The sequence below is a fragment of the Delphinapterus leucas genome, chromosome 6 (genome assembly GCF_059928025.1).
Source record: "Delphinapterus leucas isolate spDelLeu-1000000601 "Yukka" chromosome 6, BTC_Dleu_Yukka2, whole genome shotgun sequence".
NCBI classification, from domain to species: Eukaryota; Metazoa; Chordata; class Mammalia; order Artiodactyla; family Monodontidae; genus Delphinapterus; species Delphinapterus leucas.
The window spans coordinates 122,579,080-122,598,486 of record NC_143134.1 but is presented as its reverse complement, the minus strand read 5'-3'; the positions used below and the strand labels follow the sequence as shown (position 1 = coordinate 122,598,486).

Genomic DNA, 19,407 nt, shown 5'->3' with positions numbered 1-19,407 from the left:
CCGGGAAGATCCCACATGCCGCGGAGCGACTAAGCCCGTGTGCCACAACTACTGAAGCCCGCGTGCCTGGAGCCTGTGCTCCGTAACAAGAGAAGCCACCGCATGAGCAGCCCTCGACAACTAGAGAAAGCCCGCGCACAGCCACGGAAGACTCAGAGCAGCCAATAAATAAATAAATAAATAAAATCTTAAAAAAAAAAACAAAAACAAAACGTGACTTGAAAAGAAAAGGCGTCCTAGTTTCCGCTGGAATCGGCCTCCGTGTCCCTGCTCCCCGGCAGCCCAGGTATCACACCCCTTGGCCTCAGGAACCGCGTCCCCCTGCCTGCACTTGGGAGCTCTCAGGACACTTTAAAGGCCACTTCCTCATCCACAGGCACCTCAACAACCTGCTGTGTGTCCTGCTCACCTGAAAGCATCTTGGAGCAGGGACTGGGCCCTTGCCTGGAAGCACAGGGGCTCGCAATTATTCCTCGAAGGAAGGACCGGAATGACACAGCAGCAAAGGGAGGCCCGTCTCGGCAGGACCCGGAGACCCCTTGGGAGGGCTCACACCAGTCCGGAGGGGGAGGGATTCACCGTCCTGGGTTCAGGACAGTGAGCTACGAGCGTGGCTCCGAGGGATGCTTGTTTACTAAAGCAAAGTGTGGAAAACGCAGGGTTAGAGGTACATACCCAGTACATGGTGGGGAGGGGGGCGGGGGGTCAAGGGCCAGGCTCGCAACGCCTCAGGATGGGAGAAGAGTGAAATCAGAGGAGGCTTCCTAGAGGAGGCAGCCACTAGACTAGCTCCTACAGGAAGAACCAGGACAAAAGGAGGAGTAGTCTTCCAGCATGGGCCCGGCACACGATGGACCCTGATGGAAAAGGCTTAGGGGAGGGGGGGCGCAGGCTGGAACGTCGGCACAAGGCTGGGACGGGAAGGACTTGAAGCTGGAGGTGTGGGCGTGGGGGAGCTCTCTCTGCCGTGTCCCTGCAGCCGAGCTTCCCAGCCTTGTTCTACGGAGAGGAGGCCTGCCAGGGTGGGGGGGCAAAAGGCTGGGCGGCTGGTGCCCTAAAGATTCAGACTGCAGACCAAACGCAAGGGCCGTCTGCTGGCATCAGCGACCTCAGGACCTCGTAACTGAAGCTGTTCCAGACACACGCGGGCTCATTAGGGTCAGCAGATTTGGCCGTACCGAATTACTTTAATTAAACCCAACGTGGCTGCCAGGCATTTTGGATAAAAAAAACAGAGCACACCCGAGCAGATCCAGAAGGGCAGGACAAGGGGCAGCTTGGATCTGCCTGTGAACCCTTCCTAGCACCTGGGGCTCTATACACAGCAGATGCTCAGCAAGTGCGTGTGGCTATCACGCGCCTTTGGGGCCAATAACCCAGCTGAGATCCACGCAGCAAACGGGAGGGGCGCTCGAAGCGCAATACTTGGAAAACAGGATGTCACCTGTCACAGGAGAAGCCAGAGCGGCATTCTGGAACGAGGGGACGTCAGGCAAGGCCTCTGAGCTGGACGGGTCCACGTGAGGGCACAGAGCGACAGCAGGAAGACGGAAGGGCCCTGCCCACTTGCCAGCAAAGTGTCCAGACCCCCCAGGAAACAGGCACGCACTCCCCACCCCATCCATCCCACGGAAACAGACACACACCGTGAACACCCTGAGAAGCGGGCCAGGAGCATCCATCAGAAACTCAGCGAGACAGCAGAGGGAAGGCTTCTGAAATAAACAGTCCTGGAAGGGAGACCTAAGTCCAGGTTTTAGTTTTACCACTTACTACCTGTGTGATGTGGGGTAAGTCACTTGACCTCTCTGAGCTGTAGCTGTCTCATTCATGAAACAGGGGTGACATATGCCTCCCAGAATCATGACTAGCTCAGGGCAGGGCGGGTAAGAAAAGGCAGCTGTGACTTTTCTTGTGATACCACCACCACGGACCCGGAGGACCACGTCGTCTCCCCTCCTCCCCACACAGCAAAGAACAGCCACACAGACAGACCGCCACGTTCCTCTCCCAAACCCTGCACGGCCATACATGGTCAAGAGAATTGTTTCTTTAATCGTGAATACACAGATGGGGCCATGCGCCTTAACCCAGCCATCCCTGTGCCAGCAAGAGACACACAAAGATGGGTGTGACCAGCCCCACCCTCCGTAAGAGGACAGGCAGGGGAGACCAGCCCTCAGACACAAGGGGCCACACCTGCCCAGATAAGATCTCTAACGTCCATCCAGCGCAGCACTAAGGATGTTCTCTACCCTCCCCTCGCCGAGTCCTCACAACCTGGCTATGAGGCAGCCACTAGTACTGTCCTCATTACATAGATTGGGAAACTGAGGCCCCCAAAGCGGTCACTACAGGGAGGTGACAGTGCCAGGTTTCAATAAGAGCACATGGCCATGAAGACACAGACACTCGCCCATCAGGGTCTCCCTACCGCCCAGCCCCCCCGACACCCCTTCACCCGGGCTGGAGCAGGGGGGCTCAAGGAAACTGTGCCGGGTCAGCGTTGCTGGCCCAAGGATGGCTCCAGGGACCCCAGGAAGCACAGGGGCTGAGCCAGGCCACCTACCACAGCCAGTGCGCCCTCTCCCCCTTCCTGGCCAAACACAGCTGGGAGGGGCAGCTCCGGGACCCAGCCAACGCCCCCAGCCACCCCCCGGCCGTGCCCTGGGCCCCAGGCTCTCTACCAGTCAGCCAGGAGCCAGCAAGCCTGGGCAGCCCCTGCAGTTCACAGCCGAAGGTAGACACTCCCGCTCAAGACCCAGCTCTGCCCTCAGCAGCTCCAACACCCTCAGTTCCCCCAGCTGCAAAATGGGGTAAGTATGTCCCAGGCCCCAGGGGGGTGAGGGCAGAGGAGAGGACTGGATCTGAGGGCACCCGGTCCCGGGGACTTGGGCTACTTAGCACTGAGAGGGCCCAGAATAGTTCTGGCTTCAGTGGGGCCTGGGGACCAGACGGCAGGCCAGGGCTCCCTCCCTGGGCCGTCCGCTTCCCGTGGAGTGGGAGGGTGGCCCCCTGCCCCCGTCCCCTCAAGACTCTTCTTGGTCAGCGGCCACCCCCATCCTCCCTGAAGGGGGGGAATGCCCCCATCTCCTTGGAAATGCGGTCACAGCCAAAGGGCAGAGGCCACGCAGTCCAGCCTGGAAAAGCAGTGACTCACTCCATCCCCCTCCCCCCAGCCCGTTTCAGCTGTCACACTGGCTTGTGAAGGCCAGAGGGTCACAGAAGAAGGGGCTGTGGGGTGAGCAGGAAGGTTGCTCCTGGGCAGTGCTGGCCAGACCTGGGGTGGCCCCTGGCCCCGCTGGGCACCCAGGGCCCCTTCAGAGGTGCTGGGGTGGGGGTCGTGGAACCCGGTGGGGGGGGGGCAGGACAGCAGCCTCCACTCTGCTTAAGTCTTCGCCAAGTTCCCTCTAAGGGGCCACGAAAGGCAGCGCCCGCCGGCCAAGCAGACATTTTCCTGCCCGCCCGGCAGCCACATGCGCCTCGGCCGCGACAAAGGCCACACTGGAGGGTACAGGGAAGCATAAGGGGCTCCTGTTCCCACCAAGTCGCGCGACCCTGGGGGACTGGCGCTGCTTGCCCCCCTCAAAGGGTTCGGGAGGAGGCTGAGGCCGGCGAGGGGGCGGTGCCCCCAGCCCAAGGCTCCCGGCTCCCCGCCCCGCCGGGCCCCTCCCGCCGCGCCCCGAGCCCCTGTCTTCCAGGGCGTCCAGCCACCAGGCGCGAAGCCAGGGACCCTACACCTGACGAGGCCACCGGCTCGGCGGGATCCTGGGGTCGGCGGCGGGGCGGGGGCGGGGCACTCGCTGCTTCCCGGGGCCCAGGCCCGGGAGAAGGGGCGTCAGTGGTGAGCGCCCCGCCGGGGTTCGAGCGCCCCTCACCCCGGGAGGCGCAGGCCCAGCAGCGGGTGCTCCCAGGCAGGGCCCGGAGGCGGCGGAGGCGCAGCCCAGGCTTGGGGCACTTTGCCAACTTCGTGCCTCCCGGGGTCGCCCCTCGGAGGAGCCGGTTCCGAGGCCCGGGGCGCGCCGCCGCTCCGCTCACCGTCCCGCCGCCTGCCGACGTCCCCGAGCCCGCCGCTCTGACCGGGGTCCCGGGACCGCAAACCAGGGCCCCTCCCGGCGCGCCCGGACCCTCACCTGGGACATCTGCGGCCGGAAGTTGACGTCCTTGAGGTCGATGGAGCCGGGGGAGAGGTTGTGCAGCAGCTGGCACAGGAGGACGCCGTCGCGCAGCGCCTGGGCCAGGTCGAAGACCACGGCCGAGGGCCACACGACCCGGTGGTTGGGCGGCAGGACCTTGCAGTCGATGAGCCAGCGGCCGCACTGCCGCCACTGCTCCATGGCGCCCGCGGCGCCCACCCGCCCGCCGCTCGCTGGGCCGGCCGGCCGGCTCAGGGCAGCGCTCCGGCCGAAGTGCAGCGGCCGCGGGGCATCCCGCCCGCCCGCGCGGGGCTCGGCGGCCGGGGCGGGGCTTCGCGCGGGCGGCCCCGGGTCTCCGCTGCGCCGCCGCGCGTCCCTCCTCTTCCTCCTCCGGCTCCTAGCGCGCCGCAGCTCCCGCCCACGTGCGGCCGTGGGGCAGCCGCCGGGCAGCGCGTCGGACCCCCGCTTCACACACACAAGTCCCCCCGGGCCCCGGGCCGGCCTCCGCGCAGCCCGCCGCCGCAGCGCTCCGCGATCCGCCCCGCCGGGTGCCGCATTCTGCGCTCGGGGCGCTCCGCGGCCGCCGAAGCTCCTGCCCCGCCCGAGACAAAGGCCCGGCGGGTCGCCTGCTCCGCGCGTCCGGGGCCTGGGCCGCCCTCGCCGCCGCCGCCGCCGCTTTGTTCGCCCCGCCTTCGCGCTCAGCGCTCCACGCCCGGGGCTCCGACTCCGCGGCTCAGCCGCTCCAGGGCGCGGGGGGCGCGGGGGCGCGGCCACTGGCGGGGTGGGGGCGGGGCCGGCGCGCTCGCCTGGCACCGCCCCCGCCCCCCCCGACTTCCTGCCCGGCTGCCGCTCACAAAAGTTGCAGAGGGCGGGGGTTGCGGCGCGGCCGGAGCCCGGGGTCCGCCGACTTCTACGAGGGGCACCAAGATTTTGAGGAAGCTCTGCGCCCGGGGCGCGCGACCTCGCCTGTGGAGTGATGGCCGGTCGTTGTTTCTGCGTCTCTCCTGCGTTTCAGGAGGAGCTCAGGAGGTGGCCCCTGTCGCTCTGGGGGGCCTCTGCACGGTCCTTCGGGAAGGACAGACCCTGGCGGGGGCACCTACTGCGCGGAGTCGTCCCGCGCCCTCTCGGTCCACCAATTGGTCCCCACGGGAGAACTCGAGGCGGGAGGCACACGGGCCGGGGACTCGCCCAGATCCCCTTCCTATCCTGTGCGCTGGCTAGGGACCCGCAGGAAGCCCCCCGACCTCGCACAAAGGCCGGGATTCGCCTGTTTTGAAACCCAGAGGCCTGCCACTCGCAGCTGGGCAAATCCTGGCGTCCGAGATGGAAGATGTGACATAAGTTAAGTGGGAGAGAGGGAAAGAGATGCGGCCAGACCCGGCCCTGGGTAGCGCCCGCCTCCATGCTGGCTGCGGGGTCTACTGACCGAGCCTTGAACTCCTTCCTGGGCCACGCCCTCCGGGAGGGGGTGGGCAGTGTTCTCTGGCCTCCTGTGACAGTGGGAGGGCTTCTAGAACATAAAGAGCCCATCTGGCGACGAAATGATGTGGGTCCTGGCTCAGCTGTTGGGAGCCCTGGGCTCTCAGCCGGGTGACCCTGGGCAAGTCTGATCCCCCCTCTAAGACTGGCTCAGTCATGGGGTGAGCCTGGAGGTGACCAGTCTCTGAGCATCCCCACACACTTGGGTTGAACCCTGGGGCAGCACCCGGCAGCCGCCCCTATGACCCAGTTCCCCTCTTCCTTTGGCATTCCTGGGGCAGGAGCCAGAGCAGGGTGACACCCCACCTCATTGCGAGCCCAGTGAGGGTCCCCTGAGCCCTCTGTTCTGGGCAGTGGCCTCTGTAGAGAGTCAGGCTGGCCCCTTCCCAAACTGAAGAGGAAGCATGGGGACCCAGGCAAGGTTCTGGCCCACAGAGAGGAGCGGAAGAGGGGCTGGGCTCCCAGGGCACACCCCAGACTCTGGCAGGAGTAAAATCAGGCCAAGTGACTGGTGAGCTCCAAGTTCCTGTCCAGGCATCCTTCCTCCGAGGAAACGGGTGCGGCACCTTCTTGGACACGGACAGGAAGGAGCCTGCCTCAGACGGGTGAGATCGAGCCTGCCTTGCCCGAGACAAAAGGAGATGACCCCGCGGTAGCAGGCGGCTTCTTCTAGCATCACCCCGAGAAATCACAAAGTGGGGGACAGAGCCTGACTCCCGGCGCCTCCAGCCACCCCCGCCCCCAGAGCCTGCACAGGCACCTTCCCCTGGCAGGACCGCCCTCCCTCTCTGTAGAATGGGGAGCGCCCCATCCCGTCAGAATCGCTGGTGAGGACTGAACAGAAGTAATCATCCAGGTGCTTTGCACAGTGCTTGGGGCAGAATGGGGCACCCTATTCGTGTCCTCACTGTTCTTGGCCTTCTTGCCTGGGCAGGGAACCAACCTAGAGGATGAGCCCGGGCTGGGACTCAGGCAGCCAGCCACCCTCCAGCCATCAGCACCGATGATCGTCTGCTGCCCCCTGGTGGGTGCAGAGGGCATTGTCACCGCCTGGCTGCCCCTTGGCGGGACGCTGCCCAGCGGCAGGAAGATCAGGTTTGGCCTGGAGAATAGCCAAGTCAGGAGACGCAGGCCTCACTGCTGTGTGTTAGCCAATCACAACACCTTCCTGATCCCCGGTGTCCTACTGGGGACACTGGCCCACCTGTGTACCTCACAGGGTTTGGGGGAGGCTCCGCAGGGTGGCTGGGTGTGAGTGAATGAATGACTGCATGAATGGAACCTGATAGGAACCCTCCTCCAAACACTTGGCGTGGGTGTCGTGAGCAGGTGCAGACTGTATCAACTCAGAGTACATATCAGGAAGAGGGGACGCCGCTGCAGAACATCCTACCACCGTCCACGTCTTCTCAGACTCAGAGCCGTTTGCCGGGACCGCCCACGGCACACCTCCAGGGGGCGCAATTCCCATCACATTCTATAGAGGTGGCACCCTGGAGAGGAGCCCGCAGGCCACAAGTGAACGGTACCCTCTGGGGGTTGCCTCTCAGCTTGGCCCACCTTTAGCACCACGAGTGAGAAAGGCCCACAGGAAGCACCGGGACAGCCCACAGGAGAGGCGGGAAGCTGGGCGTCCCAGTTCAGTGGCGTAGATGAAACCCTTGGGGCAAGAAGTCACATACCCCAAAGTGAGGGAGGAGGGTCACAGGCCCCCACTTACTGGGCCCCTCAGCCTCCCCCTGCGCCACCCTTGCCTCCTTCAGTCTGTCCTCGGCAGCCAGCAAGGACCCAGTGAAACCTTGGTGAGGCCCTGTCACCCTCCTGCCCAGACGGGGGACCCTTCGTGGCTTCCCCCTCACCAGAGATAAAATCAAATCTCATCGCTTGCAGGTCCCATGTGGCGCATCCCCTCCCCGGATGACCTCGTTCCCACAGCCCTCCGGCCACGCCCAGCGGTGCCCCCACCTCAGGGCCTTTTGCACCTGCCACCCCTCTGCCTGGGATTCTTGCCCAGATGGCCACATGGCTCACACCCTCACTTCCTCTGCTGACCCTCTCCCGCTATGAGACTCATTCTTCTCTGCAGTTTCCGCCACGGTGTCTGTTGCTCGGTCGCATCCCTCTAGATTGTCAGCTCTGTGGCAGCAGGGGACCATCTCTGTCCTGTCCCCAGTTCACTCCCAGCACTGCAAACTGGGCTCAGCCCCAGTAGGTAGTCAAAAAAGAGTCGTTAAATGAAACACCAAATAAGGGCCTCCCTGGCAGTCCAGTGGTTAGGACTCTGAGCTCTCACTGTGGGGGCACAGGTTCAATCCCTGGTCCAGGAACTAAGATCCCGCGAGCTGCGTGGCGCCGCCAAAAGAAAAAAAATTGAAATGCCGAATAAATAAACCAACAGGTCAGCAAAGCACTGCAGCTACGACTTTAAAATCCAGCTATCTTCTTTCGTAGAAGCCACAGAAATGGGTAAAACTGATACAAAGGTTTAAAAAATAGGCTATGTAATCTGTTGATTTGTAGCATATCTCACCATTGTTATGTGAATCTATAACATTACATCCTGTGAGATTTGCACTGACTTAGCGTATTATTCTAACTATTCACGACTAATAGCCACTCCCATTTCTTAAGTGCTGCGTGGCTCGCCTGAGGGCTTTGTATGTGTCACCTGGCCTCCGTTAAGCCTCGCGGTGAGAGTAAGAGTCATTGCCCTGGGTGGTTAAACACAGAAACCGAGCACGCTGGGAACTGCCCAGCATCACCCAGCAAGGTGCAAAGGAGCCTCCCCGGCACCTGCTCACGCACCCAAATCTTGCTGTTGCAAAGGGTTTCCATGCCTGGAACCGAAAGCTGTCGGTCGACATGCTGGTTTGGGTGGACAGGAGACCAAGGAGACGGGAAAATGCTGTGGTGTCTAAAACACAGAGATCCTGACTCAGCACGGAGATCCTGAATGCAACAGCCTTAAAAGGCCAGCACGCACACACCCACTGCAGAAATGGGTGCAAGCACAGCCAGCAGCAGCAGAGCTGGCCGGGAAGGGGCTGCTGGGGACGCAGCCTGTGTCTGAGCTGAAGGAGGACAGGGTGTGGAAGTGCTGCCACCGGCCTCGAGCTCCTGGAAGCCTGGTGGCTGCAGGGTCCCGGCGGGCCCCAAAGGAGGCCTTTGGAGGGAGGTCGGCCGACAGGCTGCGGCCGCTTCGTGGGAGCCGCCCCACTTCTGCCTCGCAAGGTATGACCGTCCAGCTCCAGGCCATGCGCGTTGTTATTCTGTTGTTAGCGGATGGTCACGGAGCTTGAGGTTAGGCGTTGGGCAGAGGCAGGGTTGGAGCCCTCGTCTGAATCCTAAGTCTGTCTCCTGCAATGCCTCCTGCTGGGGACTTTGCTTCTTCTGCCTGAAGCTTTCTCTGCCCATCCAAACATCCCAGACCGTTCCTTTCCACACAGGCCTCCTCTGACAACCAGGTTTCCCCCAGAATGCCAAGGGCTGCTGCGAGGTCTCAGTGCTTCTTCGCAACAGGGCCCTTATTTCATAGCCAGGGACTCAGGGACGTGCTGGGAGCTTCTCCTGCAAAGGCCCTCCCCAGAACCTGCAGTCCACCCATCCCTCCCACATCTCTCTGTCCATCCCTCCTTTATCCTTCCACCCATCCCTCCATCCCTCCACCCATCCAACCCACCCATCCCTCCTGCATCCTCCCCCCAGAACGCATTTACTAAGCACAGGCCTTGTTCTTGGGGTAGGGGAAGTGAAAGTTTTGACTCTTCCCAACATGACTGGGTGAAGGACTTATTCTCACGTCCAAACCACGTGAACACACACATTTTGCAAATTCCATTTGTAGCTACATCATGCAAATTCAGCTGTCACAATTTCCTGGGAAACCATAGGTGTAGAAAAAGACCTCTGGCCCGCCATGGAGTCAGATTACACCCCACTGAATTGCTGGGTGTGGGCTTTTTACGTTTTGTTTGAAAAGGCAAAATACAGACTTTTCACTGCTTGTGCTTCGACTTTCAAAATTAAGTCAAATGCCATGGTCCATGGATTGTACCCCTGACTGTGACCTCTGACATCTCACCTCCAGTGGGGCTTGTCGCACTTCCTACCCCTCGTGCCGGGCAGCTTCCTCGGAGCCCTGTTCGGGGCTTGGGTCTCTTCGAGAGGCGCCTGTGAGGTCAGGGTGCAGGGTTATTTAAGGCTCTAAGGAGGGGGGAGGGTCTCCAAGACTTAATTCATTTGTAGGCGTGAGGCTGAGAAGCCGGTATTTGCGGCAGATCCCAGATTTCTGCAGGAGCCCCATCACTGTGACCCCAGCAGGCCACCTCAGCGAAGGACAGAGGGGGGAGTCCAGTCTGGCCAAGGGAAGCCCCAAGCCCCATGCGGCTGGTGGTGCATTACGGGACCCGAGGGGTGGCCCGGGTGCCGCTGCCGTTGAATGTGGTCCTGGGCCGGCTCAGCCTTGACATTGGCTGCCAGGAGCTCGGGCTGTCATTGAAAGGAGGAAGCACACCGTGGTATTCAGAACACAGAGCCATGGAGAGCCCTGGTCAGGGCAGGTCTGCCCCTGCCCTTCCTGGTGTTCAATACTGCCCTTGGCCTGGGCAGGAAGGAGCCCTCCTGGGGCAGTAAGTCAGCACAGTCAAGGGAGTGTGACCCTGCTAGACCCTGCTTCTGCACCCCAGCACGAGTGCTCTGAATCCTAGAATGTGCCCATCACCCCCAAAAGACACCCCATGCCCCATAGCTGCCATTCCAACACCCTGCCCATGCCAGACCTAGCAACCGCTAATCCACTTTCAGTGTCCATGGCTTTTCCTGTCCTGGACATTTCATATCAATGGAATCGTGTAATGCATGGCCTTCTTTCACTCAGCATAATCCCAAGGTTCACTCGTGTCTATCAGGAAGTACTATATTCCTTTTTATGGCTGAATGATAGCTCCTTGTAGGTGGAATCCATTTTAATAATTCATTCTGTTTGAATCCACTATATCTGAAACATTATCATTTCAACATGTAACCAACCTGAAAACTTATTAATGATACATTTTGCAGTTTACTTTTCATGCTAAAGTCTTCAAAATCCAGTGTGTATTTTACACCCCCAGCACATTTCAGCAGGGGCACTAAATTGTCATCAGAAACGTTTGATCTGCATTTAAAGTTCAGAAAATGTATCATTGAAAAAATACATTCATGTACCCAAGTCATTTCAAATATACTTGAAAGTTTGCCAAAAACTGAATTGAGTATCCGATTTTACGTTAATTAAAATTAAATGCAATTAAAAGTTCGGCTCCTCTGTCAGGCGAACCGCATTCAAGACTTCAGAAGCCACACGTGGCTCGTGGCTGCAGTCACGCTGGGCAGCGTGGGGTCTGTCTGAAGCCTGGCCCCGCTCCCCCAGGTGTGACATTGTGGAAAGCACACGTCCTCTGTCTTCTCACCTGTGAATTCATGAGACCTGCCTCCCCATGGCGGGGGTTCCCTGGGATCGTGGATGGAAAGGATTTAGCACTGGGGCTGTCATTCACTGCATCGATGAAAGCAAAGACGTTACGATGGAGGTTTTTCTCCTCCATCACGTCAGGATCAGGCAAGTTTTGCCTATTCCAGGAAACTGTAACAAAAGCAGCCTCCTCCAGCGTGCATGCTGGGAGCCGAGGAGAGCAACTGTGCATCACACTTCCCCAAGGCTTGGAGGTGTCCTTCTAGTCTCTCTCCCCCACCTGACCCCCGCAGACACCCCACCCCTTGCAGGAGCGACCCTTCTAACCCACAAAGCTGGTCATACTGCCTTCTGCTCAACGCTCACCCACCGTCCACACAGTGGACACTCAAACACCCACGTACACAGCAACATACTCACAACAGCCGAAGGTGGACACAGCCCATGTCCATCCACGGATGATGGAGAAACCAAATGTGGTCCATCCCTAGAATGGAACGTTATTCAGCCATAAAAAGGAATGAGATTCTCACACCTGCTACAGCATAGATGAACTCCTTTCTAAACCCTTATGCTGAGTGAAAAAGGGGTTATAAGTTATATGACTCCATTTATATGAAATGTCCAGAATCAGTATATCTGTAGTAAGAGAAAACAGAAAAGCAGCCGCTAGGGGCTGGGGGAGGGGATGGGGCATTACCGTCTACCGGGAAGAGCGTCAGTCTGGGAAGATGAAAAGGTCCTGGAGATGGATGGGGGTGATGGCTGTACAGCGATGTGAACGTGCTTAATGCCCCTGAGCTGTGCACTTAAACACGGTTTAAATGACCAATTCCATGTTATGTGCATTTTGCCACACATACACAAAAAGGAATGAAGCACTGGAACGTGCTACTACGTGGACGAAGCTAGAAAACGTTACGCTAAGTGAAAGAAGCCAGACACAAAAAGTCGTATGTTATGGGATTCATTTGTATGAAATGTCCGGAATTGGCAAATCTAGAGGCTGAAAGTAGATTAGTGGTTGCCTAGGGCTGGGGGCACGTGGGCAAATGGGGCGTGACTGCTGATGGGGACAGGGTTTCTTTATTTTTATCTTTGGGGCCGCGCCACACAGCATGTGGGATCTTACCTCCCCAGCAGGGATCGAACCCACGCTCTCTGCAATGAAAGCACGGAGTCTTAACCACTGGACCGCCAGGGAAGCCCCGGACAGGGTCTCCTTAGATGAAAATGTTTTCAAACTGACTCTGGTGATGGTTGCACAGCTGTGAATAAACTAAAAGCCATTAAATTGTGTGTTTTAAATGGGTGGATTTTATACAATTATATCTCAACATAAAAAACAAACCACGGCTTCCCTGGTGGCGCAGTGGTTGAGAGTCCGCCTGCCAAGGCAGGGGACACGGGTTCGTGCCCCGGTCCGGGAAGATCCCACATGCCGCGGAGCGGCTGGGCCCGTGAGCCATGGCCGCTGAGCCTGCGCGTCCGGAGCCTGTGCTCCGCAACGGGAGAGGCCACAGCAGGGAGAGACCCGCGTGCCGCAAAAAAAAAAAAAAAAAAAATAGCCCTTGGTTCCCACAGCCCTCTGAGCACAGCCTCCTAGGCACAATTTTGGAGTCGCCTGCACCCCATCACAGTCCCCTCAGTCTAACCCGTGCCACTTCCTAACCCCCACCCCTTACCCCATCTTCATCCTTCATGTACCTGCAATTCTGAACTGCCTGCTCCTCAACTAGAGCTGGCTCCAGCCATGGGCTCACAGGAGCCTGGTCCACTCAGAAAATGTGTGTGTTTCCTAAAACCCATCTCAGCCATCTCTTCATTCAGGGACCATCTCCTGCCTTCTCAGTGTCCCTCAGTGTTTTGCTTGGAGACATCTGCTGGGAGTGGGATGGACGGTGGCCTCCTCTGGGCCCAGCCTGTGGTCTCACCTCCCTGTGTCCTGCATGCATCCAACACAGTGCCTGGCATGAATTCATTCCTTCATCCACCCATCCACCCATCCTTCCATCCAACCACCCACCCATCCATCCATCCATCCATCCATCCATTTTTCCACCCATCCATTCCATTCAACCACCCATCCATCCACCCATCCATCCATCCATCTATCCACCGATCCATCCATTCATCCACCTGTCCATCCATCCATTCATGTATCCATCCACCCACCCATCCAACCACCTGTCCATCCATTCATCCACACATCCATCCCATTCATCAACCCATCCACCCATCCATCCATTCATCCACCCATCCATCCATCCTCCCACCCATCCATCCAACCACCCATCCATCCATCTGTCTGTCCGTCCATCCACCCATTTATCCACCCATCCACCCATCCATCCATCCTCCCACCCATCCATCCAACCACCCATCCATCCATCTGTCTGTCCGTCCATCCATCCATTTATCCACCCATCCACCCATTCATCCATCCATCCATCCATCTACTCTTCCATCCACCCATCCATCCATCTACCCTTCCATCCACCCATCCACCCATCCATCTATCCATCCACCCATCCATCCACCCATCCACCCATCCATCCCCCATCCACTCACCCAACCAACCCCCATCCAACCAGAAAACACTTCTGAGTGCCCGCCCTGCACAAAGCTTGCCCCTTGGTGGGGAAATGAAGCTGGCCCAGGATTATCACGGTCAAGACAGAGGTCTCAGGCGGGTGCTACAGAGGCTGCACCAAGGCCTTCTGCAACCCAGGGATGTCCCAGGGGTCCCAGAGGTCAACATGTTGTTTGTCTGAGCAGAGCTCAGTCCCCCCACTGACATAGTGAGCCCCCATCCACGCCCAACACACACTCCCATGCTTCATCCTGATGTCATGTGGTGATGCCACTACCCCAGTAGAAGTCCCTGTGACTGAGTGATCCTGCAGGCCCCCCAAGTGGGCTCAGCACTTGGGGGGCCTGCAGGATCAGGAGGGGCTTCCCTACGAGGGGCCTTTGCAGGTTTCTTGACTCCAACTAGTGGGAGAAGATTATGGCCCAACCCTGCAGCCAGGAGGCCAGGCTCAGTAGGAGGTGCCCCTCACAGACCCCACCCTGGGCACACAGCAGAGCTGGGGCGGGAGAGGGCCATAGGGGGACCTCCTGAGACTTGACGCCCCTGTGGAGAACCCCGAGATCTCACCTCTCTAGCCTTTCTCATGTGCTTGAGCTGGAGGGCTAGGAGTGCCCCTAGGAGGGCTGGGGGCTCCCTCAGAGAGTAAGGCTACGAGTGAGGCCTCCCGAGTTCCATGCAGCCACTCTGTGCCCTTTGGCAAAAGCGATATGTGTGTCTGAGACTCAGTCTCCTCGTCTGTGAAGTGGGTACGACGGTGAACCCAGGGCGGAGGCTGCGCTGCTTGAGTCAATAAAATCAATGCGCACACAGCACTCAGGACAGGCCTGACCCTGCACCGGCTCACGGTCAAAGGCAGTCCCAGCTCGTGTGTTTTCCCAGCCAGTAGCTTCATGCCTCACTTGCTTTGACTCAGGAAGTCAGGGCTTCCCTCCAGTGACGGGCCTCCACTTCCCTGAATTGTCCCAATGCCCAGAACGCAGCCCACCTGCGGATCCCAGTGCCTCTGCCACACGGGGCGGGGGGTGCTATGGGGTGCCCTCCCCAGCCCCCCGCCAGGTACCAGCCCCTGCAGGACACAGGCCATTTCTATCACCTGGACCTTGGCTCAGAGCATGGCCCAGCTGGCCTCGTCCTCCCAGGCCCCACTGTCCCCGATGTTGCCCTGCTCGCACCCTTAGCCACTGCCGCCTGAACAAGGGTCTGCCCCTGGGTACTGGCATGTCCACCAGGACAGAGCGCTGCCATCTCACACTTTAACTTGAGCCTCACCAGGCACCTGGTTATGGTATTCCAGTCACCCACCTTCTCTCCTGCCTTTGGCCCTAGATCTCCTCTCCACCATCCCTCCAGGGTCTAGATGCAGGTCAAAGTTCTCAAGGTCCACCCTGCCTCGGCAGCCTGTGACGTCATGAACCCCGCTCATCTTGGCTTCCAGGGGCCACACGTTGATTTTCTTTGCAGTTGCCGGCGTGACAGGTCTTTGCCAATAGATGCCATGCCTGGCCTGGCTGTGCTCCGCTCTTCCTGTTGCCCTGGCCAGAGAGGGGCCAGTAGGACCCCCAAGCCGGGGTCCAGGAATGGCCCGATGACTTCCTAGCCACCCCACCTGCCTTTCCTTCCAGGCAAAACAGACCCTGCTGTTCCCCTGAAGCCCAGGTCCTTCCTGCTCCCCGATCCCCACTCCCAACCCTGGGTGTGTGGAGGGGTCCCAGGAAGCAGACCCGAGCAGCTATTATGGACTGGCTGGCCTCGGCCAGCTAGTGGCAAGAACCCCACTGCCAATGGAAGTCAGAGTACGGAGAGTGCCTGGTACGGGGCAGTGATTGTTAGAACTTTCCTCACTGGTGAACTGGGGCGGGATGCCTACACAACAGAAGGTACTGGGGTGCAGTATCTCAGACGTCTGAATGGTGAGGGGAGAGTAATTAGTGGAACCACGGAAACATTGGCTGTCACAGGCACAGCTGTGAATGCATCGGAGGAGAACGTCAGCAAACGGCTGAGTGATCAATCGCCCACTGGAGGCAAAGTGTGTAAGCTGGAGCAGCACATAAAAGGACATGGCGGGCTTCCCTGGTGGCGCAGTGGTTGGGAGTCCGCCTGCCGATGCAGGGGACGCGGGTTCGTGCCCCGGTCCAGGAAGATCCCACATGCTGCCGAGCGGCTGGGCCCGTGAGCCATGGCCGCTGAGCCTGTGCGTCCGGAGCCTGTGCTCCGCAGCGGGAGAGGCCACATCAGTGAGAGGCCCGCGTACCGCAAAAAAAAAAAAAAAAAAAAGGACATGGTATAAGGGGACATCATCCCCCGGAGCTGCAAGGCAGGAAAAGCGTTGAAGCTCCCAGGAAGGCTCCAGCCAGCAAGTGTCCTGGGTCAGGATCAGGGCCCTGATTGAGAAGCAGTGCAGCCACGAGATGGAGGGATGGGGACACCTGAGTCAACTCACTGGGAGCTCGTCGTCCCATGCTCCCTCCGGAGCCTCTGGGCAACACTTGAGCAAGTATGAGAACCACCATTCTAGGGGAACATGCCCTGTAAAACTTCTGTGACAGAGACGTCAAAAGAAAATACTGCCTTTAGGGAGAAGTTAATCATCCAGTCCTGAATTGGTTAGAATCCTGGTTGTTGCAGAATCGGCCTGCTACCGGAAAACCTTCAGATCTCTGAGGCTGGCCCAGAGGTGGCTCGTAGGGGATCTTGGCATTGCAGTATTCATTCTGAATGATCATGCGGTCCTCTTCTGCCCATGCAGAGTGGCCATTCCCCCCTTAAAGGCTAGCCATCGCCCAGCCTGAAAACCACCCGGAGGCCTCTGCCTCCTGAGATATCACACCTCCGCTTCTGGCCGACGGCATCCTCGGCTATCAGTCTGCATCTGGGACTAAAATGGAGGAATCATAGCTTTTCATTCTCTTTTTGATGAGCCATTTAAAAAGTATCCCACACCGTAGCCATTCACTTCTTTTTTGGGCACCATTCCATGGTCCTCCAGAGCCTTCCCCTGGGCCTGTCACTTCAGGGTGCCACAGGAAACGGTTTACTCAGCTGTGTGGCCCCTTTTGTCCCGTCTCCTAAGAAAGCTGTATTTTCACTGCTTTTAGCCACAGCCTGGCCAAATAACCAATCCTAGATTTCCTCCATCTTCCCTGCACCTGTTTCCGTGTTAGGGTTTGTAGTGGGTTGAATGGTGGGCCCCAGAAAGGGCTGTCACATCGAACCCCTGAAATCTGTGAATTGTGACCTTATTTGGAAAACAGATTTTTGCAGCTGTAATTAGCTATCTTGAGATGAGATCATCCCGGATTAGCTAAATCCAATGACAAGTGTCCTTATTAGAGGCACCCAGCGGAGAGACACAGGAAGAAGCGGACCAGGGGGCGGGGGGACGCAGTCACAAACCACGCAAGCTAGCATGCCGGCGGCCACCAGAAGCTCGCAGAGAGGTCTGGGACGCACTCTCTCCCCAGAGCTTCTAGACCGAAGGGGCCCGCCGACAACTTGATTTCCTACTGGCCAGGCATAGAAAATCCTGAGACTCAAACACAATCAGGCCATTCACTGAAAGACATCAAATACATTTAAATTCATGATGTCATATTGATAAGATTTTTTTAAATCCCTGACTTAAAAGAAATCCTTTTGGTGAGACTTCCCTGGTGGCGCAGTGGTTAAGAATCCACCTGCCAATGCAGGGGACACGGGTTTGAGCCCTGGTCCAGGAAGATCCCGCATACCGCAGAGCAACTAAGCCCGCGCGCCACAACTACTGAGCCCGTGTGCCACAACTACTGAGCCCGCGTGCCGCAACTACTGAAGCCCACGCACCTAGAGCCTGTGCTCCGCAACAAGAGAAGCCACCGCAATAAGAAGCCCGCACACCGCAACCAAGAGTAGCCCCCACTCGCCGCAACTAGAGAAAGCCCGCGCGCAGCAACGAAGACCAAACACAGCCAAAAATAAAAATAAATTAATAAATTTTATTTTAAAAATAATCCCTTTGGAAGTTGATAGAGCACTGACTCATTATTCTGAAAACTGACAGGTAAAGAGAAAGAATGAAGCATCTATTCTGCCTTTTCTGTATGAACTGTATTTCAGGGTAACCCAAGAGTTGATGAAGCACCCCCAGCCCTGATTCTTCACCCCAGCAGCAGCAATTTTGCAGGGCCAGGCTCCGGCCTCGGGACAGCACCACCAGCCCCTCCTCACCCATCTGGGTCCGGGTCTGGGCCCAGGAGGCCGCTCCTCCACAACCAGCACCGCCCCCTGTACAGAGCTCCCCGGGGCCACCTCTGAGCTTTGTTCCCTCAGTCCTGGGCCAGGGGCGGGATGGGGGGAGGGTTGCTTCCAGCAGTTGTTACCTTCCCCATGCTTAGAGTTCAATGCGTTCAGTGATCTGATTGACGGCTTTACACTGTCAACGCTTCTTTATGCTTTTAATTTTATTTATGTATTTATTTTATTTTTTGGCTGCGCCGCGTGGCTAGTGAGATCTTAGTTTCCCAACCAGGGATTGAACCCGCGCCCTCGGCAGTGAAAGTGTGGAGGCCTAACCACTGCACCGCCAGGGAAGTCCCCAGCAATTTTTTATTTTAAAGTTTCTTTATTCAAAGAACTGGCGTGGTTTCTGTTTCCTTGTGGGACCTTGACGGATACCTGAATTGGTACCAGGCAGGGTCTCAGGAAGCTGACTTTCAAATGTGGAGTTTGGGGAGTGGGTTGGTCATGGGCTTGAGCTTGGACAGGGCAACGAGCTCCTCACGATGGAGAAGTGGGATTCTGGTGACCCCAGGCCAGCCGTGGCATTGCCATTAAGCAGACTACTCCCTGCGGTGATGCTGGTGGACAGAGAAGGTGTCTCAGGGGCACCGATACCCTTGACCGTATGACAGCAGTGGTGGCCCCAGGACTGTGGTGTGGGACGGCTGTTTCTGAGCCCTAGGAGAGTTTCACAAAGAAAGGAAATCTCAGGACTTTGAAGCCTCAGCTCAGGTCATGGTCAAGAAAACCATGGAGTCTCCACCACAGTCCTAAAAGAATTTCTTTCTTGCAGCCACCAGGCCAGTGTCGCTGAATATCAGACACCAAATTGCATTCGGTGGGTTGCAGAATTACAACACGTGTTGAGTCCCCAGCCTCGCCAGGTATGTCTTGTGAGCGTGTGACATTGGCTGGGAAGGCGTGGGACCCTGAAACTTGGAAAGGGACATCTGGTTAGACTCAGAGGAAACTGAGAAGCTCCAATCCCCCTGCCACTCTGAGCCTGTCTTGCCAGGGGACATGACTCGAAAGCACCATAATAACCTCACCTGGGGAAACTGTCTTAGAAGGAAATGATTTTTCTCCTCAAAACCCACCCCAGACACCCTTGTTGCACTAGATCCATAGCCAGGTTCAGATCTCAGCATGCTCCAGGGTCAAGTACAAAGACTGATCCAAGAGGAAATAGCTTCTACACTAAAAGAATGGAAAGATTTCTCACATAGAGATTGGCAGAAACCAGAACAATCTATGTGGGGATGGATTCCGAGAGTGTTAGACCAAGGAAGACAGAACATAACCCTGGATCAGGCCCTGTGTGCTCGTAAGTGCGTCCTTATCGGAGATTCTGGATTTAATTGTGTAGCTCTTGCAGCTTGAAGTGAAATGGACAGAAATTGGACTGTGGACTGTGTTTAATGAGACTGAAATGCCAGAACTTCACTGGTGTGAAAGAGAAGGAATCAGAAGGCTTGGGCAGAGAGGAATGC

At 57.9% G+C, this 19,407-nt stretch overlaps 2 protein-coding genes across 23 annotated transcripts in view; one reads left to right on the top strand and one right to left on the bottom strand.

Moving 5' to 3' along the window:
- VAV2 (vav guanine nucleotide exchange factor 2) overlaps positions 1-4,489 on the bottom strand; it is a 179,712-nt gene extending 175,223 nt beyond the window's left edge. For 12 of the 13 annotated variants that reach the window (XM_089913958.1, XM_089913959.1, XM_089913963.1 and 9 more), the window contains exon 1: positions 4,134-4,489. In XM_089913958.1, coding sequence (XP_089770084.1) covers positions 4,134-4,337 — 204 coding nt within the window. In that variant the 5' untranslated portion in view covers positions 4,338-4,489. The remainder of the gene's footprint in view (positions 1-4,133) is intronic. The other variant, XM_089913968.1, reaches the window with a different exon arrangement.
- The window catches only part of BRD3OS (BRD3 opposite strand), a 30,236-nt gene continuing 12,786 nt past the window's right edge, over positions 1,958-19,407 (top strand). Inside the window, exons 1-4 of one of the 10 annotated variants that reach the window (XM_089913972.1) lie at positions 1,970-2,816; positions 3,180-3,241; positions 6,945-7,140; positions 7,506-18,802. In XM_089913972.1, coding sequence (XP_089770098.1) covers positions 12,821-13,864 — 1,044 coding nt within the window. In that variant the 5' untranslated portion in view covers positions 1,970-2,816; positions 3,180-3,241; positions 6,945-7,140; positions 7,506-12,820 and the 3' untranslated portion in view covers positions 13,865-18,802. The other 9 variants (XM_089913979.1, XM_089913974.1, XM_089913980.1 and 6 more) reach the window with 9 other exon arrangements.